General features: G+C 44.3%; 1 protein-coding gene across 1 annotated transcript in view; it reads left to right on the forward strand.

The window, feature by feature from the left end:
- Positions 1-26,721, forward strand: part of camk1da (calcium/calmodulin-dependent protein kinase 1Da) — a 292,341-nt gene that overhangs the window by 180,647 nt on the left and 84,973 nt on the right. Inside the window, exons 4-5 of the mRNA XM_073066564.1 lie at positions 16,235-16,373; positions 25,677-25,803. Of these exons, the coding sequence (XP_072922665.1) occupies positions 16,235-16,373; positions 25,677-25,803 (266 nt within the window). The remainder of the gene's footprint in view (positions 1-16,234; positions 16,374-25,676; positions 25,804-26,721) is intronic.

The following is a 26,721-nucleotide window of genomic DNA, read 5'->3' on the forward strand; positions in this document are numbered from 1 at the left end:
GGTTCAAAAAACTAGGTAATGATAGAGATCTAGAAGATTATAAGGCTAGCTGGAAGGAGCTTAAGAATGAAATTAGGAGAGCTAGAAGGGGCCATGAGAAGGCCTTGGCGATCAGGATTAAGGAAAACCCCAAGGTATTCTACGAGTATGTGAAGAGCAAAAGGATAAGATGTTAGAGAATAGGACCAATCAGGTGTGACAGTGGAAAAGTGTGTATGGAACTGGAAGAAGTAGTAGAGGTACTTAATGAATCCTTTGCTTTAGTATTCACTATGGAAAAGGACTTTAGCGATTGTAGGGATGACTGAAAAGCTTGAGCATATAGACATTAAGAAAGAGGAAAGCATCAAGTTGTATATGTCACCAGGACACGATGAGTTACACCCCAGGCTACTGTGGGAAGCAAGGGAGGAGTTTGCTGAGCCTCTGGCAATGGTCTTTGGATCATCAATGGGGACAGGAGAGGTTCCAGAGGATTGGAAGGTTGAAGATGTTGTTCCCTTATTCAAGAAAGGGAGTCAAGATAGCCCAGGATATTATAGACCAGTGAGTATTACTATAGTGGTTGGTAAGTTGATGGAGATCCTGAGAGGCAGGACTTACGAACATTTGGAGAGGCATAATATGATTAGGAATAGTCAGCATGGCTTTGTCAAAAGCAGTTAATGCCTTACGAGCCTGATTGAATTTTTTGAGGATGTGACTAAACACATTGATGAAGGTAGAGCAGTAGGTGTAAATAAGGCATTTGATAAGGTATCCCATGCAAGGCTTATTGAGAAAGTAAGGAGGAATGGGATCCAAGGGGACCTTGCTTTGTGGATCCAGAAATGGCTTGCCCACAGAAGGCAAAGAGTGGTTGTAGACGGGTCATATTCTGCATGGAGGTCGGTGACTAGTGGTGTGCCTCAGGGATCTGTTCTGGGCCCCGTTCTCTTCGTGATTGTTATAAATGACCTGGATGAGGAAGTGGAGGGATGGGTTAGTAAGTTTGCTGATGACACAAAGGTTGGAAGTGTTGTGGATAGTGTGGAGGGCTGTCAGAGGTTACAGCGGGATATCGATAGGATACAAAACTAGGCTGAGAAGTGGCAGATGGAGTTCAACCCAGATAAGTGTGAGGTGGTTCATTTTGGTAGGTCAAATATGATGGCAGAATATAGTATTAATGGCAAGACTGTTGGCAGCGTGATCAGAGGGATCTTGGAGTTCAAGTCCATTGGACACTCAAAGCTGCTGTGCGGGTTGACTGTGTGGTTAAGAAGGCATACGGTGTATTGGCCTTCATTAACTGTGGGACTGAGTTCTAGAGCCAAGAGGTAATGTTATAGCTACATAGGACCCTGGTCACACTCCACTTGGAGTACTGTGCTCAGTTCTGGTCATCTCACTACAAGAAGGATGTGGAAACTATAGAAAGGGTGCAGAGCAGATTAACAAGGATTTTGCCTGGATTGGGGACATGTCTTACGAAGACAGGTTGAGTGAACTTGACCTTTTCTCCTTGGAGCGACGGAGGATGAGAGGTGACCTGATAGAGGTGTATAAGATGATGAGAGGCATTGGTCGTGTGGATTGTCAGAGACTTTTCCCCAGGGCTGAAATGGCTAACATGAGAGGGCACAGGTTTAAGGTGCTTGGAAGTAGGTACAGAGGAGATGTCAGGGGTAAGTTTTTTATGCAGAGAGTGGTGAGTGTGTGGAATGGGCTGCCGGCAGCGGTGGTGGAGGCGGATACAATAGGGTCTTTTAAGAGACTCCTGGATAGGTACATGGAGCTTAGAAAAATAGGGGATTATGGGTAAACAGAGGTAATTTCTAATGTAATTACATGTTCGGGCATGTGGGCTGAAGGGCCTGTATTGTGCTCACGGTTTTCTATGTTTCTATAAGGAAGGCAAATGCAATGTTATGTCACTTCCAGAGGTTTAGAACATAAAAGCAAAGAAGTAACACTGAAGCTTTATTTAAAGATACAGTACAGAAGAAGCTCTTCTAGCCCAACAAGTTGCATCACCCTGCATCCCACCTTATCCTAATCACAGGAAAATTTACACTATTAGCCTACTAACCAGTTTGCCTTTGGCTGTAGGAGAAACCTGTGCACCCGGAGGAAACACATGCAGTCACGGATAGAACTACAAACTCCTGAACTCCAAACTCTGACACTGTAATAGCATTGCACTAGCCACTATGCTACCGTGACACACCAAGGCATTATGCTCCTGTCCTGCCCTGCGAACGTCCAGGTCAGACCTCACATGGAGTATTATGAGAAGCTTAGGGCCCTTACCGAGGAAGGATGTGCTGGCATTGGAGAGAGCCCAGAGGAGGTTCACGAGAATGATCCCGGGGATGAAAGGGTTAACGTCTGAGGAGATTATGGTGGCTGTGGGCCTGTACTCACTGGATTTTAGAAGAATGCTGGGAGATCTCACAGAGACTTAGAAAATATTGAAATACCCAGAGAGGGTGGATATACTGAGGATGCTTCTAATAGTGGGAGAGTCTACGACCAGAGGGCACAGCCTCAGACTAGAAGGATGTCCATTCAGAACAAAGAAGGATTTCTTTAGCCGGCGTGTGGCTAATCTGTGGAATTCATTGCCACGGACGGCTGTGGAGGCCAAGTCATCGGGCATATTTAAGGCAGAGGTTGATAGGTTCATAATTTATAAGGGCATCAAAGGTCACGGGGCGAAAGCAGGAGAATGGGGTTGAGAGGGAAAACAAATCAACCATGGTTGAAAGGAAGGGTAGACACGATGGGCTGAATGGCCTAATTTTGCTCCTGTGTCTGATGGTCTAACGAATGCTGGTCTCGCAGATAACACATAGAAGCTGAAAAAGAAATCGATGGAAAATGCAGATCTTATTGATGTGTAGTAAATTAGCACGTTCATTGTTGAATTGGTTTATTGTTGTTGCATGTGCCAAGGTACAGTGAAAAGCATAGGTCTCAGTTGGCACAATTGAGTTGGGCCAAAGAGCCTCTGTTACAAGCTGTATAACTCTAAGACTCTCCTCAGACAGAAGATACTAGAAAGCATGTACCACCGGGCTCAGGAACAGCTTCTACCCCACTGTTATAAGACTATTGAATCAACGTCACATATGCTAAAAGACGAGCTGCTGATCTCCCATCTCGGCCCGTGCACTTGACTCGTCTGCCTGCACTGCACTTCCTCTGTAGCTGCAACACTCAATTCTGCAATCTGTTTCTCTTTTTACTACCTCAGTATTCCAGACATCCCGCCTCTCCTGGAAATTCCGAGAGTCTCCCGCAAATTGATAGCGGCTCCCTGACGCCTGCGAATTATATACAATATCCTGGAAATCGATTTTATTGAGAGCGAGCGGGGGAGGGGGGAGGGAGAGAGGGAGGGGGGAGAGAGAGAGAGAGAGAAAGATCAAAAATAATGAGAGTGTAGCTCGCTGCACTGTTTGCAACAGTTACTTTTCTATTGCCCATGGTGAGTTAAATGGTGACTGTTGAGGTGAGTTTAACAGGCGTCATTCGTTTATTAGCATAGCTAACGTTATTTAAACTACTCTATTGCAGACGTCCCACCTCTCCCGGAAGTTCCGGGAGTCTCCTGCAATTTGATGGTGCTACCTCCCTGAAATGAGTTTTTGCAGGGTGGGATGTCTGATTTTCCTTCATACGGAATGATCTGCCTGGATGGCACAGAAACAAAAACCTTCTCCTCCATCTCCAGAAGATTCTCTTTGTGTTTCACATGTGCATCAAAACTGTGAAATATGCTGTTTGTATCAATGACCAACATAGGCCGAGGGGCAACACCAACAGAGCATGCCCACAACTTACTAACCCATGTATCTTTGGAATGAGGGAGGAAACAGGAAGACTTGGTGCTAAGGGATGGTATGGTTGCGTAGTGGTGAGTGTAACATATTACACTGCCAGTGACCCAGGTTTAATTCCCACTGCTGTCTCTACAGCACATTGAACATTACAATACAGGCCCTTTGGCCCAAAATGTTCTGTCAACCACTTAACCTAATGTAACATCAATCTAACCCTTCCCTCCGACATAGCCGTCCATTTGTCAGCCTGTCGATGAGTTTCTTAAATGTCTCTTATGTATCTGTCTGGAAGCCCAGACTGATGTCAGAGCTGGATTTAATAGATACGTGGCTCATTTGGGTGAAACCCAATGGAGTTACTGCAGTGTATGGGCAAATAGTTATCCCTCAAAAAAAAAACGATCAAAAATGATCACCTCGCTGCTTTTGTATGGGTGAAAACTGGCTACTGTGTTCCCTATTCTAAAGTTCAGCTTCATTTGTCAGACATACATCAGAACATCAAAACGTACAATGAAATGTGTGTTTGTGTCAACAACCAGCATAGCCCGAGATTGCCAACACTGCAACCCCAGAACTTACTAACCCTAACGTGTACTCCTTTGGAATGTGGGAGGAAATCAGGGCATCTGGAGGACAGCCATGTGGTCATTAGAGGAACATACAGACTCGTTACAGGCGGCGGTGGGAACTGAACCCCAGTTGTTGATCCTGGCACTGTAAAGTGATTGCACTAATCGCTGAGCTACCATGTCACATACGGGTGACAATACCAATACCAGTACCTCTGCTGCTCATGGTGGCAAGGTCAGGGGAGAGATCCCAGACAACTAAGACCTCAGTGGCGGAGCTGGTGACATATCGCAGTGGCAGTGAGGTGGAGGAACACCAGGGAAGTGATGGGTCTCCAGTTATCTTGCACCGCATGCCCCTGGACCCTAACCCCGATCTTTCGCAGACCGTGTGTTGGCTGCCCTCGCACCAGCTTCCCCACGTTAGACAACGTCACACAGCGGCGTTCTCCATTAAGGGAATACCCCAATATCCCGATTATGTGGATCCTGGATTGGCCTCTTCAGCCAATTGAGGACCCACCAGTAGACAACCCCTTTGGAGAACGTCAAACTCAACTCGAGCGATCGCACGACTACACCTTGAGCTAATTTTCCTCTTTTATTGCTCTGTCCACCACCTGCTACACTTGCCCCTTTTTGCTCCATAATCGCTGAACAATTACGAATTCCACCGAGGAAACGTCTAGCTGTACAATCTCAATGCCTTTGCCTACTTCGCATTCACAACTCTCGCTGTGTTACAAAGGAAGCTTTGTAAAGCTTCATTGCTGCAATGTCGAAATATTGTCAACGTTCCTACAAATGTCGCTGCCTGGTGTGAACAAAATAGCTTTTAAATCGCAGTTATATAGTTGCAGGGACCTTAATTTTGGTTAACTATTGGTGAACCTTGTTCCTTTAACAGGCAGTAAGATCAAACTTACAAGAGAGGGGAGAAAAGAGAATGGCTGGGGAGGGGTGGGTGGAGGGAGGGGCCTTTAATAATTCTGGCTGCTTTCCCAAGGCAGTGTCAAGTGTAGACCATAGAGGGAACGCTGGTTTCTGTGTTGTGCTGAACTGTGTCTACAGTTCTGCAGTTTCTTGCGATCACGGGAAGAGCAGTTGCCATATCGAGTCGTGATGTGTCCAGATGGGGTGCTTTCTATGGTACATCTGTAAAAACTGGCACGGGTCGACAGGGACACGCTGAATTTCTTCATGCCACAGAGTTTGTCTGGGTCTACTTGTTGCAGAGTACCTTTCTGTCAGGAAGGTGCTGTCCTCCAAGGCTTGAGTAGGATAAGTTTATGCGTAGTAGACAGTAAGGTGCAACAGCTCTGCTGAGGTGTTTTGTGAGATCAAATGTCCATCTTACAGAACGGGACCGTTCAATTGTCTCATAACAGTGGGATAGAGGCTGTCCTTGAGCCTATTGGGCCGTACTTCCAGGCTTCTGTCTGATGGGAGAATGTTCAGGAGGGTGTGGGGTCTTTGATAACTCTGGCTGCATTACCGAGGTACAGAGAGTCAATAGACAATAGACAATAAGATACCAATCTATCTATCTATCTATCTATCTATCTATCTATCTATCTATCTATCTATCTATCTATCTATCTATCTATCTATCTATCTATCTATCTATCTATCTATCTACCTATCTAGATATCTATCTATCTATCTATCTATCTATCTATCTATCTATCTATCTATCTATCTATCTATCTATCTATCTATCTATCTATCTACCTATCCAGATACCTATCTATCTACCTATCTATCTATTTATCTATCTATCTATCTACCTATCTAGATACCTATCTATCTACCTATCTATCTATCTATCTATCTATCTAGATACCTATCTATCTACCTATCTAGTCCACGGAAGGAAGGTGTTTCAAGTTCCAGTTTAATTGTCATTCAACCATACTTGAACACAGCCAAGCGAAAAAGACATTTAAGCTAGCAGGCGCATACAAGATAGCAGTAGAATACAGACACGCAAAAATAATATGTAGTCCAGGATCCTGAGTCCATGGATATTGCAGAAACCTGCGTTCAAACACAATACAGCTTGTCTCCTGATTGGATGCTCTCTCTCTCATTCCCTCTCTCTCCTCCTCTCCCCCTCTCTCCCTCTCCCTCTCTTTCTCCCCCTCTCTCCCTCTCCCTCTCTTTCTCCCTCTGCTTCTCTCTCTCTCTCTCTCACTCACTTTCTCTCTCTCCCTCGCACCTCAATCTCACACGTTTGGCGGAGCCCGAGATTGTTTTCCCTAGACTTACGTAGTCGAGGAAACGAGAGTGTTTCATAATGAAGAATCTCAAATGATAACCGTCTTTCTCTCTTCACAGATGCTACCCGGCTTTCTGAGTGTAGCCTGCATTTTCTGTTTTATTTAATCAAGGACACTGTCTTGTTTAGAGAGCCTGCCATATGATGAAAGGTTAAGTGAGTGAGGGCTTTTATTTTAGGAGCAAAGGAGGATGTGAGGTGACTTGATAGAAATGTCCAAGATTATAAGAGGCATTGATAGAATCAACAGCGAGAGATTTTTTCCCTCAGGGCAAGCAGTGGCTAAAATGAGGTTGCATTATTTTAAGGTGATTGGAGGAGAGTTTAGGTGGGATATCAGAGGCAAGTATTTTACACAGCAGTGGTGGGTGCATAGAACACGCTTCCAAGGATGGTGGTAGAGGCAGGCACATGGGGGACATTTAAGATACTCTTAAACAGGCACATGGATAAAAGAAAAATGCAGGGTATGTGAGAGGGAAGGGTTAGATTGATCTTAAAAGGTCAGCACAACCCCGAGGGCTGAATGGCCTGTATTGTCTTGTGTTGTTCTGTGTTCTATGTTCTATTTCAGATGGAAGGATTACACGGTGTTGTCTCGGAATGGATACCTGGATTCACACAGTACTCTGTTCCAATATTTCCCCCCTAATCCACGTCTGTAAAGCAGATTATTCATTACCACAATGGTAATTGTAGTTGCTTGCTGTGCGCAAATTGTTTGCAGCATTTCCTGGGTTATATCACTGTTTATAGAATTCTCGGGAATGTGCTGTGATTGTGAAGGGTGTTGCAGAAGACGGCGGCTGTCATTTACTGTTGACTTCTTTATCTGCCTCACTCACTACACCTCGTCAACCTCCTCGTGGTGATGAGAAGCTCGTGTGCAGCGACCAATGTCTGAGTTATTAGCCTCTGTGCATGTTGTCTGGAATCACTTTGCAAACCAGAACCATAGGACCCTCCGCTAGGAAAAGATTAACACATCAAGCCTTCAGTTCACCAAATCTATAAGTATCTTATAAAGATTAGCTCTATTGGTCACATGTACATTGAAACATACAGTGAAATGCATCATTGTTTGTGATGTGCTCCTAAGACATTTGTGTAGTACTGTATGTATATCGTTTGATTAAGCATTCCTTGTTGTTTACATAATGCATTTGGGTTCTATGTAAAAGTACGTGAATGGCATGTGTCATCACACCCCCACGTCATAAGTGCACACCCTGCTGAAAAGTAAAATCGAGGTTTACGCACAATCCTCAGGCTCTCTTGCTTTGCTTTCAATTAATTTTATGTTTCGGAGTTACAAAACATAACAGTGTCAACAAAGAGGTTTTAAAGGAACCCAAAACAACCACCTACCTGTTGAAGTGCAGTGAGACGTTTGAATTAAAAAAAAAACAATGCAGCAAGATGCTTGAGTTTAAAAAGAAAGTGCAGCACATGCTTCTTCAAGAAGGGACAGAGTTGGTTGAGTTAACAAAAAAAGCAAAAAGCAGAAAAATTCATGGGTTCATTAACAGTGAGTACTGGCTGATGATAATCATAAATAAAAAAGAATCAGAAATATCTGCCCACGTCAGAAGGATAGATGCATTTGATTGCATATGAGATAACTGGATGTTATATACTGAGCAAATTGAGCTGCATTTTAAAGCAAATGAAATAGACAATGAGAAGCAAGTGCCAGTTTTGCTGAGTGTAATAGGTGGAAAGGCATATAGTTTACATAGAAGTTTACCTGCTCCAATCAAACCAGCTGAAATGAGCTTTGCTAATATTGTTATAATAATGTAGGACCATTTAGAACAAAACCATTGTGGATTGCAGAATGCTTTAGGTTTCATAAGCAGAATCAAAAGGAAGGGAGTACACTTTAACTTATGTGGCTGAATTGAAGAAGTTGTCTGAGCATTGTCAGTTCAATGATGCTCTTAACGCTGCAGAAAGATTGTTTAGTTTGTGGAATACTACAAGAAAGCATTCAAAAACAGCTCCTAACTGAAGCAGTTGAAATAGCTGTATCAATGGAAACAGCAGGCTGAGACATCATTGAGTTACAATCAGGAATGAAAATGGACGTGAACAAAATTGCAGTATCTAAACAGACACCTGCCTGGCCATACAAATTGTGCTACCATTGTGACAAGTCCTCACATACACCAAACCCATGCAGGTTTACAGGCAAAGCTTCCAGAAAGTGCAACAAAGTAGGACTCATACAAAGATCATGTTGGATCGACAAAAATAAATGGGCTGTACAGGAAAGAGAAAAAGACAAAAAGTCAAGTTGCAGTTTCAAAAAGAGCACTGATCTGCATGCTGTGGATAAAAAAAATCTGATATTTATGATACTGACACAGGACTGAGTAGCCTTGAGATTTACAATGTGAAAACTAACAATGCAGCTTACACCAGAAGTGAATGGCAAATTAATTAAAATGGAATTGGACACTGGCTCGGCTGTTTCAGTCATTCCACAAAGTGAGCTTGAAGGGCATTTCAAAGATACTAAACTGAAGCCTGCAGACATCCAACTAAGACCTTATACTGGAGAAAAGCTCACTCTTGTGGGAATGACATTTGCAACAGTGAAATACAACATTTAACGATCCATATTGGGCTTGTATGGGTAAAAACAGAAGGGCCAGCATCGTTGGTCCTGAGTGGCTGAGACAACTAGAATTTGTTTGGCGATCCAATCACCATTTTCATGCCACAGCCCCTGCGATAGCATCAACTAAAAGCGAATCTAGAAAGGCACTGGATGATGCCACAGCAGGGTTCAAGGGTGGCACTGGAAAACTCAAACATATTTCACAAGGGTAAAATAGTATTAAATGAAAATGTCACACCCAAGTTTTGGAAAGCCCATCTGTTTCCTTATACAAAGGAAAAAGTAGCCAGTGAATTAGAATGCATGGAAGCCTAAAGAATTCTTTCCAAGATTGAGTGGAGTCCATCGGCAGCACCAGTGGTTCCGGTAGCCAAGAAGAATGGATTTGTCAGAAGCTGTGGTGATTTTAAGGTCACCATAAATCCAGTACTGTGGATAGATTACTGCCCTCTGCCCAGGATTGAGGATATCTTTGCAACCCTTTCTAGAAGGAAACACTTAAGTAAATTGGACTTAGCTGAAGAGATGGAAGAAGAGTCCAAAGTCTTTCTCACCATAAACACTCACAAAGGGCTTTATCGCTATAATAGGCTTATTTTTGGAGCAGCACCTGTACCTACACTCTGGCAGAAAGCTATGGACCAGGTGCTACAAGATTGCCCAGGCATTCAGTGTTGCCAGGACGACATCATTTTTAGCAGTGAGGACGACAAGGAACATCTCCAAAATCTCAAGCTAGTGTTAAAAAGATTAGAAGATTATAGGCCCAGGGCACAAAACAACTTTAAACCAAGCATTGCTTATTGGGGTCACACCATTGACGCACAAAATTGAAAGTGGGTGGGGAGCGTTCCCGAGACCGGGATTGAACCCTGCTCTCTGGAGTTATGAAGCAGCAACTCAACCTGCTGTGCCACTGTGTCACCTTCCAAAGGTTCTGGAGCTGCTGTGAATGATTATTTACGGGGAGTTGGTTCTCCCATTCCATGAGTTGCATCTTTCAGAACTGTAGTGACCTGCCTGCAAGGTAATAAATATGTAGTTTGTAAATTCGAAACTGCCATCTTAAAGGTCATCCTGCCATTACAGCCTGGTTTGGTGCAGCATCTTCTCACAGTATGCAAAAATTACAGTGAACTGTCAGGTCAGCTGGAAGGGTCATTGGCTGCGTTCTATCATCACTGTGGGACTTGTATGTGTCCAGGACATGGAAGCGAGCAGGAAAAAAATCATTACAGACATGGCCCAGCCTGCAAATTGCTTTTTCCAGAAATTGCCTTCTGTAAAGTCCTATAGGTCTATTAAAACAAAAACTTCACACCATCTTTAAAGATTCTTCCCCCAAACAATTAATCTGATTAATCTAGTTAATCCCCACCCCTCTACTACCCCATCACTACATATTTATGATATTTATTTTTTATGCACATTTTATTCCATATGTTATTTTACCTCTAATTTATTTTGATGTAATTTTTTTTATTCTTTATAATTGTTTAATGTTGTTCTTGTTGCAAGTAACACCAGCACACCACAACAAATTCCTAATACATGTACAAACGTAAATGTATATATGGCAAATGAAGTTGATCCCTGATGCAGTTTGCAAAGCTAACCTCTTTTAGCAAAGTAATCAAAAATATTTGGGAATTTTATGAGCTATTGTCAACCTTTTCAATTCTCCTGTTCACAGTTTCCTCGTTTCAAACTATAACAAATGAGAGATGGAATTGCGGAGTTCTTAAAGGTTACAACTGTTGTAGTGAGAAGTAATTGCGTGGTTATTGGGAAGTTTCTTCATGGCTCTCTGGCGCCCTCTAGTGGAATGTGTAATATCGTGCCATATTTTGGGAGTGGTATTGTCACATGTACCAAGATATAGCAGAAAGCTTGTCTTCATACAGATCAAATCATTACGTGGTGTATTGAGGTAGAACAACACAACACAGTACAGTTTTGCTGAAAGTATGTTCTTCGTAAAATGAGCACCAGATTGAGTTTACAAGCAGAAGTAGGAAAGGTTAAATAGGTTAAGTCTTTATTCCCTGGAGCACAGGAGAATGGGGGAGAACTTAACATAGTCCAGTGCCTTACAGGCCCTTTGGCCGACAATACAAAGAATGAAGGGATCATGTACAGGCAGAAGAGATTTAGAAACATTGACTATCTATCCCCCACCATCAATGCTGCCTGACCTGCTGACTTCCTCCTGCACTTTGTGTGCATTCCTCAAGATTTCCAGCATCCGTAGAACCTCTTGTATTTTAGAAATATAGTTTACTTAAGCACAGACAGTATAGTTTACTCTGTTCTAAGTTCTAAAGACAAATTCAAAACATAAGTTTATGAAAAGAGTAAACAAGTGATCTTTATCTATGTATACGCTTCCTCCCTTTTCTTAGGAAGTGGGAGAGTCTCTTTAGAACAGAGATGAGGAGGAATTTCTTTAGCCAGAAGGTGGTGAGTCTGTGGAATTCTTTGCCACTGACGGCTGTGGAGACCAAGTCATTGGCTATATTTAAAGCGGAGGTTGGATAAGTTCTTGATTAGTCAGGGCATCAGAGGTTATGGGAAGAAGGCAGGAGAATGGGGTTGAGAGCAGCATGGGAGCATAAACGCTTTACAGTACAGATGACCAGGGTTCAATTCCCACTGCTCCCTGTAAGGAGTTTGTATGCTCTCCCTGTGGCCACATGGGTTTCCACCAGGTGCTCCAGTTGCCTCCCACAGTCCAAAGATGTATGGGTTGGTTGGTCAATTTGTCATTGTACTGTAAATATCTCCACGATTAGGCTAGGATTAAATCGGGGGGTTGCTGTGCGGTGTGACACGAAGGGCTAGAAGAGCTGTATCTCAATAAAAAAAAAATTTTAAATCGGCCATGACTGAATGGCTGAACAGACTCGATGGGCTGAATGGCCTAATTCTGCTCCCATGTCTTATGGTCTTAACAAGTCGACCAGTGGCATCAGATCGATGAGCTTATTGTTAATTTAGCTCAGTACGATGGTGACCACATGGCTGAACAGTACTTGCATCAGTGAACAGCGGTCCCGTCTGCAAACTGTTATCATTACAGGCGGCTTATGCCCATTTAAGAGCCCAGCAGCTGATATTTATATTTCAATCAGCTTTCAGACAAAGACTGCTTTGGAAGATTATGATTTTATTCTGTTCCCCTATTCGTTCTCAGACACAGATGTTGACTCTTAAGGTACAGAAAGTATCTAATAAAGTGGCCACTGTGTATGTTCAAGGTCTTCTGCTGCTGAAGCCAATCTATTTCAAGGTTTGGTGTGTTGTGTGTTCGGAGATGCTCTTCCGTACACCTCTGTTGTAATGCGTTAGTTATTTGAGTTACTGCTGCCTTCCTGTCAGCTTGAACCAGTCTGGCCATTCTTTTTCTACCTCTCTCATTAACAAGGCGTTTTTGCCCACAGAACTGCTACTCACTGGATTTTTTTCCCACACTATTATCTGTAAACTCTAAAGACTGTTGAGCCTGAAAATCCCAGGAGGTCAGCAGTTTCTGAAATACTCAAACCACCCCATCTGGCACCAACAATCATTCCACGGCCAAGGTCACATAGATCATATTTCTTCCCCATTCAGATGTTTAGTCTGAACAACAAATGAACCCCTTGGCCATGTCTGCATGCTTTTATGTATTGAGTTGCTGTCACATGATTGGCTGTTTGGCTATTTGCATTAATGAGCAGGTGTACAGGTGTACCTAGTAATGTGGCCACAGAGTGTATGTCCTACACCATCAAAATGCAACATAGACTCCAATAAACGCTTGTCTAGTGGAAATAATCTGCATGTTAAACCAGACAATCTATTTCTTTTGCAAAGTTTATTTTATGATTTTGCAGCATCTGCAGCATCTTTCATCACTAAGAGAAACTGTGCTCTCAGTTAATTAATCTGGTCACGATTCCAATATATTTTCATTTCCTTTCACGATTCGAGATTCATGATTGTTTAATGTCATTCCTAGTAGGCAAGTGTAAAGGAGAAAAAGATAATTGTTACTCCGGATCTGATACAGCACAAGTAAACAGAATAAACAGATAAAGAATACAATAATAAAAATAAATATAAATACATAAAGTAGTTATCAACATAGACTAATTGTATGTCCATAAAGTGACGCTAGGCACAGGAGCGTCTGTACATAATGCGATTCTGACAAGAAATGACAAAGTAGTCAGGGGGTGGGTTAGTGGGTGGAAGTGTCGATCTTCTGGGCTCTGATGGAATTGCTACTGGGAAAGCAGACGCTGAGCTGATTGCCTAACTCCCACAACAAAATAGGGTAGGAGCCCATCTCCAACCCTAATCAGTTATAGAGTCTTGAGCTGAGTTGAGATTACAAAGAGCTGAAGTATTTCGTCGCCATGAAGTAGATTAACCATTCAAGTTGCATGTTGTAATGTTAAGAAGGAAGCCTTCATTCAAGAGGTCCATGGTGGAGTACTTTGGAAGTGTAGTCAGTGCTGCCATTGGAGGAACCCAGCATGGAAATAGGCCATTCAGCCCGACCAAGCCATGCTGACTAAGATACCTGCAGATGGAGCGTCTATCTGAAGCCTGATCAAGTCTATTGTCATCTGTACGAGTATATATGTGCATCAGTGCAATGAAAAACATGCAAGGGCATCATAGGATCATAGTGGTTGGCATTAATGCTTTATAGCACCAGCAATTAGGAATCAGGGTTCAATTCCCGCCACTGTCTGTAAGGAGTTTTCCCCGTGACCGCATGGGTTTCCTCCTCCGAGTGTACCAGTCTCCTCCCACACTCCAAAGTCATAGGAGTTAGGTTTAGTAAGTTATGGGCATGCTACGTTGGGGCTGGAAGTGTGGTAACACCTGCAGAGTGCTCCCAGCACATCCTAGACACAAATGATGCATTTCATTGTATAATTTGATGTTTCAATGTACATGTGACAAATAAAGTCAACCTTTCATCTTTCTACTCAATTTGCTTGTAGTAGCATCACTGGTGTAAGGCATCAGAAAAGCAGCATTCGCGGGAAAAATACATAAATTAAACACAAATTAGACAATTTTTACATGAAAGAACACATTTAGAATAAAAACATGTCCATTGCAATGCAAAGTAGTCATAGTGTTGCTAAACTGTAGTGATGAGGATTCTGCATGTTGGCTCAAGAACTAGATGAATGAAGGGAGGTAGCTGTTCTTGAACCAGTGGTGTGAGACTTCAGGCTTCTGTACCTCCTGACTGATGATACCAGTGAGAAGACGGCATGGCCGAGATGGGGGGGATCTTTGATGATGGATGTTGTCTTCTTGAGGCAGTACCTCCTGTAGATACTACTGATGAAGGGATCGATCATCTGGGGACTGAGGTGAAGAAAAATATCTTCAGAGGTTGGTGATCCTTCAGAATTCTCTGCCACAGATATTGAGTGAATTCAAGACTGGGATCATTAGATTTTTGAGAAGGATGCTGGGAGACGCGACAAGGTAGACAAGGTGCAGGATCTGGTGTGACCTAGTTGCATGCAGGAATACCTCAAGGACCGTAATGGACAACTATTGCTCATGTTCCCTACAGACCAGTCAGCACATTGCCTAACGTGATGAGGGAAGATTGTGCATTCAGTACCAGGAAAACCAAGCACGGTTACACATGCTCAGAGCAAGAACAACAACAGAGTAGTAAAATTAAAAGTTTTTACTGAGCCATCTTAGCAACGGTACACGCTGGATGGCGTGAGAGCGATGAGCTAGGCCCACCGAGACAGGCGAAAGCCCACGTGAAAAGAGAGAGAGCGCTCGGTGCACAGGAGGCCCGGTGATTCAGGGTGCGATCGATCAAGCGGCCACATGCACTCTTGCCACATCTTCGCGGTCGATCCGATACAGTTCAGCAGTCCTTGGGTTACTCCGCTGTGGAGCTGATAATCTCAGTCATGCGCCCTGCGCAGAGTGTCTTCAAACAGGAATGTACAGCTGAGTGGCACGGTAGTGTAGCGGTTAGTATAAAACTATTACAGCGCCAGCGGCCCAGGTTCAATTCCCGCTGCTTCCTCCCACAATCCAAAGACATATGGGTTGGGGTTAGTAAATTGTGAGCATGCTATGTTGGCAACGGAAGTAGAGTATATTGTCGGCCACCCATCACAAGATATTTATCCAAGATAGTCCCATTTCTTACCCCATGCCCTCTAAATTTTCCCTATCCATATTGTGTCTGCCTTGCTATATATTGAAATGAGACAAGCCAACCCAAAGCGACATGTAGTTAAACCAGTGAAAACAGTTTAAACCAGTGCATTTTGAGTGAACCATTCAGGCTTCTAGGATAGCATGGCTGTACAGCGGCTAGCGTAACACTATTACAGCACCAGCGACCCGCGGTAATTTCCTGCCCCTGTCTGTAAGGGGTTTGAACGTTCACCCTGTGACTGCGCGGGTTTGCTCCGGGCGCTCCAGTTTCCTCCCACATCCCGAAGACGCGGGGGTTAGTAGGCAAGTGGGACACTTCGGCATAACTGGGCGGCGCGGGCTTGTTGGGCTGAAAAGGCCTGGTACTGCACTGTATCTCGAAATAAAATAAATCTGGGACAACCATTCCGATTTTTGGGGTGGCCCGGTCATGTAGCAGTGAAACATACTATTTCAAGGCAGCGACCAGGGTTCAATTCCCACCGCTGTCTGTAAGGAGTTTGTATGTTCTCCCTGTGGCCACATGGATTTCCTCCAAGTGCTCTGGTTTCCTCCCACAGTCCAAATACTTAGTTCCAAGGACATAATTCCAAAGGTACCGTGGGGGCTCATCGGGCCAAGAGGGTTTGTTACCATGCAGTAACTTTAAATAAATACATAGATGAAAGTTTGGAAGGACAATGTTTTAATTTTCTTTCCTCTCACTCATTCTCCCCCTCCGCTTTTTCCTCAGGGTGTCAGGGGGCGAGCTGTTTGACCGTATCGTGGAGAAGGGATTCTACACTGAAAAAGACGCCAGCACGCTGATCCGACAGGTGTTGAACGCCGTTCAGTACCTGCACAAAATGTGCATTGTCCACCGTGACCTGAAGGTAGGCTCCCCCCCCACCCCACCACACTGGGGTCTGGAGCAACGATCATTCTGCCGGGGGAGCTCAGCGGATCGAGCAGCAACCGTGGAGGGAAAGGGTCCCGATCCGAAATTCGACCATCGCTCTGCCTCCACAGATGCTGCCTGACCTGCTCAGTTCCTCCGGAAGTCCGTTTGTTGCTCCGACCCTCATTGCTCTTGCCTGGGAGACAAGAAGTAGGTGAGGAGGAACGGAGGGTATGAGGGGAGTGGAGGGGAGTGAGGAGGAACAGGAGGGAGGTGTTAGAATATAGAACAGTACAGCACAAGACAGGCCCTTTGGCCTATGATGATGTTGTGCCAACATTTTAATCTACTCAAGATCAATCTAAATCTTCTCTCCCATATGCATATGACCCTCCATTTTGCTTTTATCTATGTGCTTACCTAAGTCTCTTAAACATCCCTAATGTATCTGTCTCCACCACCACCCTTGGCAGTTCCACACATCACCACACTGTGTTAAAAGATGTGCCTCTGAAATCCACCCCCCGCCCACATACTCTCCTCCAGTCATCTTAAAATTGTGCCCCCCCGTATTAGCCATTTTTGCCTTGGGAAAAAGTTGCTGGCTGTCCAGTTGATCTATGCCTCTTAAGTCTGATACCCTTCTATCAAGTCACCTGTCCTCCTCTTTCATTCCAAAGAGAACAGCCTTAGCTCACTCAACCATTCCTCATAACACGTGACCTCTAATCCAGGCAGCATCCTGCTTAACCTCCTCCAGTGTTAACAGTCGACAGTGCTTCTCCCTGTAGATGCTGCCTGGCCTGCTGTGTTCCACCAGCATTTTGTGTGTGTTGCTCAGAGTTCCAGCATCTGCAGATTTCCTCGTGTCTGCTCCTCCAGTGTTGGCTGGGTTGGAGGGAAGGTGATGCCACCCACGAGGTTAGAGAGTGGGGATTGTGGGCACCCTCCAGAACTGGTGCGGGTTCCTTACAAAGACTCTCCAAGCCTCTGGGATCTGCAGTGGTGAGGATCCATTAACCCCTTGTGCTCCTTGCTCCACACCTGGGTGTGGACAGTGTTACTTCCAAAAAGTCAATTGTTTTGTCAGTGAGACGTTGAACAGGCTATTGTTACCCCGAACGTCAGTAGCTCCAGTTCACCATTACAGACATTGGTGGTGGAATATTAGAATCAGAATCCGTAGCAGGTCTATTATCACTGATAGATGTTGTTGCCATTCTTAATCAGCACCAGCAGTGCAATGAAAGACGTAAAAAATTGCCATAGTTCAATAATAAATATAAAAGTGTCGTGCAAAAGGGAATAAAACACTGAGTTAGTGTTCATGGATTCAAAGTGAATTTATTATCAAAGTACAAATATGTCACCATGTACAGCCCAGAGATTCATTTTCCTGTGGGCTTACTCAGCTAATCTATAGAGTAGCAACTATAACAGGATCCATGAAAGATCAGGTAGAGCGCAGAAGACAACAAACTGTGAAAATGCAATTATAAATAAATAGCAATAAATAACGAGAACATGAGGTAATGAGATACAGAGTCCTTAACGTGAGATCATTGGTTGTAGGAACATTTCAATGATGGGGCAAGTGAGTAGTTATCCCTTTATATTCAAGAGGGGTAGAAACTGTTCTTGAACCTAATGATGCAAGTCCTGAGGTTCTTTTACCTTCTACCTGATGGCAGCAGTGAGAAAAGAGCATGGCCTGGGTGGTGAGGATCTTTAATGATGGTTGCTATGTTCCTACACCAGTGTCTTTTGTAGATATGTTCAATGGTTGGGCGGTCTTTACCTGTAATGTACTGGGATGAACCCTCTAGCTTTTGTAGTATTTTTTGTTTAAGGGCATTGGTGTTTGATGCAGCCGAGTAATACACTCTCCACTACACATCTATAGAAGTCTGTCAAAGTTTTAGGTGTTGTGCTGAATCTCCGCAAACTCCTAAGGAAGTAGAATTGGCTCCGTGCTTTCTTTGCAATTGCACTTACATTCCGGGACCGGGACAGGTTCCCTGAAATAGTAACACCCAGGAATTTAAGGTTGCTAACTCTCTCCAGCCCTGATCCTCCAATGAGGACTGGCTCATGGACCTCTGGTTTCCCTCTACTGAAGTCTACGATCAGCTTTTTGGTCTTGCCGACATTGAGTGAGAGGTTGTTGTTACGGCACCACTCAGCCAAGTTTTCAGTCTCCCTCCAGTATGCTGATCCATCAGCATTTATGATTCAGCCTACAGCAGTGGTGTCATCAGCAAACTTGAATATGGTGTTGGAGCTGTGCTTAGCCACACAGTCATAGGGTGTAAAGTGAGCAGAGCAGGGGGCTGAGCACAAAACCTTGTGGTGCACCTGTGCTGATGCAGGTCATGGAGATGTTGTTGCCAATCTGAATTGACTGGGATCTACAGGTAAAGAAATTCAGGATCCAATTGCACAAGGAGGTATTGCGGCCAAGGACTTGGACCTTATTGAGTAGATTTGAGGGGATGCTGGCATTGAATGCTGAGTCCATGAAGAGCATCCTAATGTATGCATCGCTGCTGTCCAGATGTTCCAGGAACGAGTGAAGAGCCGATGAGATGGCATCTGCTGTGGACCTGTGGCTCTGGTAGGTAAATTGGAGTGGCTCCAAGTCGCCTCTCAGGCAGGAGCTGATATGTGTCATCACCAGCCTCTCAGAACACTTCATCACCGTGGATGTAAGTGCTCCTGGACAATATTCATTGAGGCAGGTCACCAAGCTCTTCTTGGACACCGGTATAATTGAAGCCTGTTTGGAGCAGGTGGATTCCGCACGCTGCCAAAGCAAGAGGTTGAAGATCTCAGTGAACACACTGGCCATTTGGTCAGCGCAGGTCTTCAGTACGTGGCCAGTTTCCCGTCCGGTCCAGATGCTTTCCATGGATTCACCCTCCTAAAAGCAATCTGAATGTCGGCTTCAGAGACTGAGATCATAAGATCATTGGGGTCAAGTGGGCTCGCGATGGTTCTTCCACGTTCCGATGGTCAAAGTGAACATAGAAGGCATTGAGCTCATCTGGACGTGAAGCCCAGCTGTCTCCCATGTCGCTTGAATTCACTTTCTAGGAGGTGATTGAGTTCAAGCCCTGCCACAGCTGTCGAGCATCCCTCATCGATTCAAGAGTGGTCTGGAATTTCCACCGTGGGATGGTCCCCGATTCATAGTCCATTCAGAAACCTGACGGCAGAGGGGAAGAAGCTGTTTGTAAAATGTTGAGTGTGATCTCTTCAGGATCCTGTACCTCCTCAGCCAGCTGATCTCGTATACTCTCTGTGTGAGGGAGTTGTTCCTCAAGTCCATTCCCAATCATTCCCCTCTCACCTTAAACCGTATCCTCTGATTTTAGATTTAGATTTATTGTTGTGTTGTCACCTGGACTTGGTGCATACCGTTGTGCCAGGATGGTGTGGTATCCACAAACTGTGTGAGTAATTGTCTTGGACATTTTTATTGTGACCAGAAGACTCTGTTGGACATTGTTAACTTAGAACACTGTGAGTCCATTTTGCTGGCTCCGTGGCGAGACCGACATTGGGGGAGTTGAGGTGCTTCAGTTGTGGCAAGGCCTAGGCCTAGGACGTGGGGTCACGTTGCAGTTGCCCAGACAGAGGATGCCCTGGCAGTGTGGGAGACAGCAGGGGCCTCTGTCGGGCACCTTTGAATCCGTACAGGGTTAGCGCTGTGTATCAGTGCTGCCCTCCAGTGTTCACTTGGTGCTGCCTTCCGGTGTTTGCCCAATACTGCCCTCCAGTGTTCACTCCGTAGAAGAACAAGCTGGACCAGAACAAACTACAGGCATGACACTCAGGGACTTGTGCTATATTATTTTTTTCTCTTTGTGACCGTATGTCTTTTTCTGAAATCGTATCCACATGAGCTGTGCACAGTGTTCTGTGTGCTTTGTACCTTGGTCCTGGAGGGACACTGTTTCATTTGGCTATGGTTGAATGATAACTAAACTTGAATTTGGATTGGAACTTGTACATCAAAACGGGCAGTGAAGTGCGTCACTTGCATCAATGTAGGGCCCCTAGCTTCCCAAATCGTCCCCAAAAACCATCTCTATTAATTAGAAAAACTAAGCTTGAGTTGCAAACCTGATGAACATCACATCTTTCCCAACTCTGGGAAAACAAATGTCAATGTGACCACCCACCCTATCTATGTCCCTCATTATTTTATATGCCTCTGCCAGGTCACCCCTCCTCTCCCCTCCTCTCCCTCCGCTCCAAGAATACCATCCAGCGTTTCCTTATAACTCATGACCCTCCATCCCAACAGCATCCTCGTGACATCCTTAATGAGATCCTTCCCATAGCTGCCCATAATGCTCCAAGTGCAATCTCACCAACATCTTATACAGTTGCAATGTGACCTCCCAACTCCCGTACTCATTGCCCTGACTGATAAAAGCAGGCGTGCCAAGCACTTTCTCCACCTTTCTGTCTATTTGTGTCCCAGCTTTCAGAGAACTATGTACCTGTACGCCTAGGTGATATCTCAAAGTGGTGGCATCCATCATTAATGTCCCTCACCACCCAGGACAGGCCCTCTTCTCATTACTACCATCATGGAGGAGGTGCAGGAGCCTCACTCAACATTTCAGGAACAGCTTCTTTCCCTCTGGCATTAGAATTCAGAATGGTCCATGAACTATTCTGCTCTCTTTTTTGCACTATTTATTTATTTTTTATATTTTTATTATAATTTAGTATACTTTATGCATTGCACTATACGGCTGCCACAAAGCTACAAATTTCAAGATTTATGTCAGTCATAATAAGCCTAATTCTGATTCTCTGATCGGTAACCCTCTCCAGACCGATGAAGCAATGCCCTAATCTGGTGGTTTTGCCTACTAATCATGTCAGCCCATCAATTTGATCCAACATATGGACTCTGTCACTTCACAACCCAATTGCGAAGGTGGGGATTAAGTCACAGTTTATTGAAGAAGGCAATAATCCCATCACACTGGATCATATTGCCAATATACTTCAAATAATCAACATCATGGCTGTGGCTCGTTAGATCTAAACAGCATTAATAACGCATGGTTGAAATTTGATGCAACACCCACTCACTGGCCGCGTTATTAGGTAAAGGAGTGGAACCCGGTGAGGTCTTCTGCTGCTGCAGCCCATCCACTTCACGGTTCGATGAGTTGTGCATTCAGAGATGCTCTTCTGTACACCACTGTTGTAATGCATGGCTATTTGAGTTACTGTCACCTTCAAATCAGCTTGAACCAGTCCGGCCATTCTCCTCTGATCTCTCTCACTAACTAGTTGTTTTTGCCCAAAGAAATGCCGCTCACTGGACGTTTCTGCTTTGTTTTTCACATAGTTCTCTTTAAATTGTAGAGACTTGTATTCAGGAAATAAGACAATAAGATACAGTAACAGAAATGGGCCGTTTGGCTCATCAAGTCCACCATTTCATCATGGCCGATCCATTTCCCTCTCAGCCCCAATCTCCTGCTTTCTCTTCATATCCTTTCATGCCCTGACTAATCAAGGATCTATCAACCTTTGCCATAAATATTCCCAGTGACTTGGCCTTCGCAACTGCCTGTGGCAACGAATTCCACAGACTCACCACTTTCTGGCTAAAGAAATTACTCTTCAACAGTTATCTCAATGGATACCCCTCTATTCTGAGGCTGTGTCCTTTGGTCTTGGATTTCCCTCACCATAGGAAACATCCTCTCCACATCCACTCTATTAGGGCATTTCATCATTCGATGGGTTTCAATGAGATCCCCTCCCCCATTCTTCTGAATTCCAGTGAGTAGAGGCCCAGAGCCATCAAATGCTCCTCATATGGTAAGTCTTTCAATTCCAGAATTATTCTTGTGAACCTCCTTTGAACCGTGTCCAATGTCAGCACATTCTTTTTAAGATAAGGGGCCCAAAACTGTTCACAATATTCCAACTAAGGCCTCGCCAATGCCTTATAAAGTCTCAACATTATGTTCTTGCTTTTCTATTCTAGTCCTCTTGAAACGAATGCTAACAGCATATTTGCCTTCTTTATCACCAACTCAGCCTGGAAAATAACCTTTAGGGAATCCCGCACGAGCATCCCCAGGTTCCTTTGTGCCTCAGACTTTTGAATTTTCTACCCATTCAGAAAACAGTCCATGCTTTTACTTCTACCAAAGTGCATGACCGTACACTTCCCAACACTGTCACTTCTTTGTCCACTCTTCTAATCCTGTAGCCTTTCTGCTTCCTCAAAACCACCTGCCCCTCCACCTATCTTTGTATTGTCTGCAAACTTGGCTACAAAACTATCCATTCTGCCACCCAAATCATTGACATATAATGTTAAAAGAAGCTGTCTGAATACAGTCTCCTGTGGAATGCCACTAGTCACCAGCAGCCAACCAGAAAAGGCTCCCTTTATTCCAACCCTTTTCCTCTTGCTAATCAGCCAATATTCTATTCATGCTGGTATTTTTTCCTGTAATACCATAGGTTCTTACCTTGATAAGGTTTGTGGAGGTTATCAGCAAATGAGCCATTGTGCTTCTTTGTATTTACTGTGAACGCCTTCACAACCATGAATCTCAGGGTAGTATGTGGTGACGTCTACATTCTTCAATAATAAATTTACTTTGAACTTTGAACTTCTATGTGGTTGGACTGAAATAGCTGTTTGGTGATGTTCACTCCTAGAAACAAGGGACCACCAGGGAGGGCAGTATTTGTAGACAAGGATACTGGACCTGGAGCTGGTAAACATTAGCAAAAAGTAAAGGTGATAGATGTGCAGGACTTGGTGCCTGTTAAACACATGGGCAGCAGAGACTTAGTTCACTTGTGAGTTTGGAGTGTGGTTGGTCTGCCAGGAATTAAACTTGTAACCAGGAAATGTTTGTGGAGTTTCTCAGCAGATGAGCTAAGGCAGGAGCAGGTGATGTAACAGGGAAGAAAGATCACAGTTTTAGCAGTGAGATGGTGATTGGTGAAGCTCCTGTTTCTATCAGTAACAGGGTGTTAATTCCTGAATATGTTACTGACTGGGCAAAGCGGGGAGTCTCACTGTTGGGATCCATTATACAGCTAAATGTTTCCTGTGGCTGTTTTTCAGTTAACATCAAATGCTAGTGATCACATCAAGGGAACAGGCTTTGAAAAATGTCTTGGGTAAACACAGTTGGATATCAACAGACAGAGTCATTAACCCAAGTACTTGTGCATCAGATTACTTCAAATGCATGTTTAATTTGCTTTGCTAATACACTCAGACACATTAAGTGGATAAGACCATAAGAGATAGGAACACAATTAGGCCATGCGGCCCATTGAGTATGTACTGCCATTCTACTATGGCTGACTTATTATCCCTCTCAACCCCATTCTCTGGCTTTTTCCATGTAACCTTTGACGCCCTTATGAATCAAGAACCCATCTTAACCTCTGCTTTCAATATACCCTGTAACTTGGCCTCTGCATCATCTGTGGCAATAAATTCCACAGGTTCAGCACCCTCCTCATCCCTGTTCTAAAGGAACATCCTTGTATTCTGAGGATGTGGCCTCTGGTCCTAGACTCCCCCACTAATGAAAACATTCTCCCCACCTCCCCTCTATCTAGTCCTTTCAGTATTCAGTAGGTTTAACTCGGCTCCTCCGATAATTGTTACCACAATTGGCATGCAAGCCTTATCTTTTTCAGAAAAACTATGTGACGTTAGACATTATTAACAATTTATTTTTGGTTAATGATAGATGCTTATCTCCTGAAAATATTTTCCTTTCCTTCTAGGTTAAAAGTTGTAATTATTAATGGGTTTTTTTTCTGATAACCATAAGACATCGGAGCAGAATTAGACCATTTGACCCTTTGAATCTGCTCTGCCATTCCAATATGGCTGATTTATTAACCCTTTTGCTCTATTCTCCTGCCTTCTCCCTGTTACCTTTGACACCCTTACCTGTCAACCTCCACTTTAAATATACCCAATGACTTGGTCTCCACAGCCAAATGTGGCGATGAATTCCACAGATGCATCACTCTCTGGCTAAAGAAATTCCTCCCCATCTCTGTTCTACATCTACTCTCCTGTTTTTTTTTATTGGTGATGAAGTTGGTATGATATGACAAAGAAATTGCAGAAGGAAACTGGGTTTGTGTGAGTGGGGGATTTCCTAAGGTTGTAGGAAGAGAGGGAATCAGACAACCTACACCATACGAGGGTGCAGTTTGTAGGATTTGCTTGTGAAATGCTGAAAAAGATATCCACATACAATCCTTCGCACACACTGTGATTATGCCTCTGCACAGTTAGTTCAAAATCAAGGAGGAGCATTTGGAGTTTAATTCGGATGAGTGCTAGGTGTTGCAATTTGGGAAGTCAATCCAAAGCAGGACTTTTGCAATGGACAGAGAGAGCTTGAGAGGAGGGTTGTCGAACAGAAGGACCCAGGGGTACAAGTACATAGTTCCCTGAAAGTGGTGTCATAGTCAGACAGGGTGGTGAAGAAGGCTTTTGGTACTCTGGCCTTCATCAGTCAGGGCACAGAGCGTGGACGTTAGGATGTTGCAGTTGTACGAGGCAATGATGAGGCCGCATTTGGAGTACCGTGTACAGTTTTGGTCTCCCCACTACAGGAAGAAACCTTTAAGATAGAAGGAGCGCAGAAAACATTTACGAGGAACTTGCCAGGACTTGACAGGTTGGTCATAGAGAGAGGTTAGACAGGCTAGGGCTGTATTCCTCAGAGTATGACGCAGGCAGGAGTGACCTTAGGAAAAACCTTGAGGGTCATAGATAGGGGTGAATGCACTCAGTTTTTCCCAGGCTTGGGGTAGGGTATCAAGAGCTTGAGGACAAGGGGTTAAGGTGAGTGGGGAGAGGCTTAATAGGAACCTGAGGGTTAGCTTCTTCAGGTAAAGGGTTGTTTGTATATGGAACAAGCTGGCAGATGAAGTGGTCAAGACAGGTATAATAACATTCAAAAGATAGTTGGACAGAAAGGATCTAGATCAATAAACTATCTATAAACCTCGAGATCAGAGGTTTCTAAACTTTGTTATACCATGGATCAATACCATCAAGCAAAGGGTCCATGGACCCCTGGTTGAGGTCCCCTAATTTAGCAGGATGTGAGCCAAATGGGGGCAGTATGTAAGGTTCCTGACTCTCCCAGCAAGGAAACATCCTCTCTGAAGTTGATTCTAATTAATGGAGTTTTCATTCATTCTAAAAGAAGAGAATAAAAAACAGTCTTGTGTGTTTTCTTTTTCTCTGATCTTTACTTAGCCAGAAAACCTCTTATACTTCAGTCCTGATGAAGAATCCAAAATAATGATCAGCGACTTCGGCTTGTCCAAGATGGAAGGTTCGGGCGATGTGATGTCGACAGCCTGCGGCACGCCAGGCTATGTTGGTAAGTCAGTAGGCGAGTCCGCTGGGGGTGGGGGTGGTTGAAGCCCTGTGTCTGCAGGCCCAAGTCTGAGTCCCCTGGAGGCTATTGGCTGGTGGCCTGTCCTGGGGGTGCAGGGCTGTGCATGAGAGGAACGGGGCTTGTTGTCTTGTTACCTGTCGTGTTCCGTGTTGTTCTGACGAGCATTGTGGGCCTGCTACGCTAGCGCCGGAATATGTGGTGACACTCGTGGGCTGCCCCCCCGGCAAAACCTCAGGTGTCTTGGTTGGAACGGTTCACTTCACTGTACGTCTCGGCGAGCACGTGGTAAAATAAATATGAAGCGTGAAGTGGTTTCCCTCACTCAGAGGTTCTGCAAATGCCTCTGCGTGCTGACATAGATTAATACCCATTTTAGACTGAGGGTGGCACAGTAGGGTAGTGGTGAGCAGAACACTGTTACAGTGCTGGCGACCCGGGTTCAGTTCTCCGCCACTGTGAGGAAGATGCCCATTCTCCCTGTGACCGCATGGGTTTCCTCCCACGTTCCAAAGACGAGTGGGTTAGTAGGTTATTTGGTTTCATGAGTGTAATTAGGCAGCGCAGGCTTGTGGGCCAGAAGGGCCTGTTACTGTGGTGTATCTCTGATTAAAAATAATAATATATCTTCCAACCACACAGAAGGAGCAAACAGCTCTTTTGTCAGGAAAACGGAAAAAGGAACCCCTTGGCCCACCAATTCCATAAGGTTATGGCTGATCAGTCCTGGCCTCTATTCCTTGTCCCTGCCAGCTTCGCACAGCGTTTTAAAACTTTTATCTGCCTTCGCCTTAATACGTACTTCTCACAGCTAATTTAATCTCCTTACAACACAAAGCCTGAGAAGAATACTCAGCATATCACCAACTTCAGTTCAGTAGGACATTGTGATAGAAAATTTGT

This window comes from Hemitrygon akajei, chromosome 14 (genome assembly GCF_048418815.1).
Source record: "Hemitrygon akajei chromosome 14, sHemAka1.3, whole genome shotgun sequence".
NCBI lineage: Eukaryota > Metazoa > Chordata > Chondrichthyes > Myliobatiformes > Dasyatidae > Hemitrygon > Hemitrygon akajei.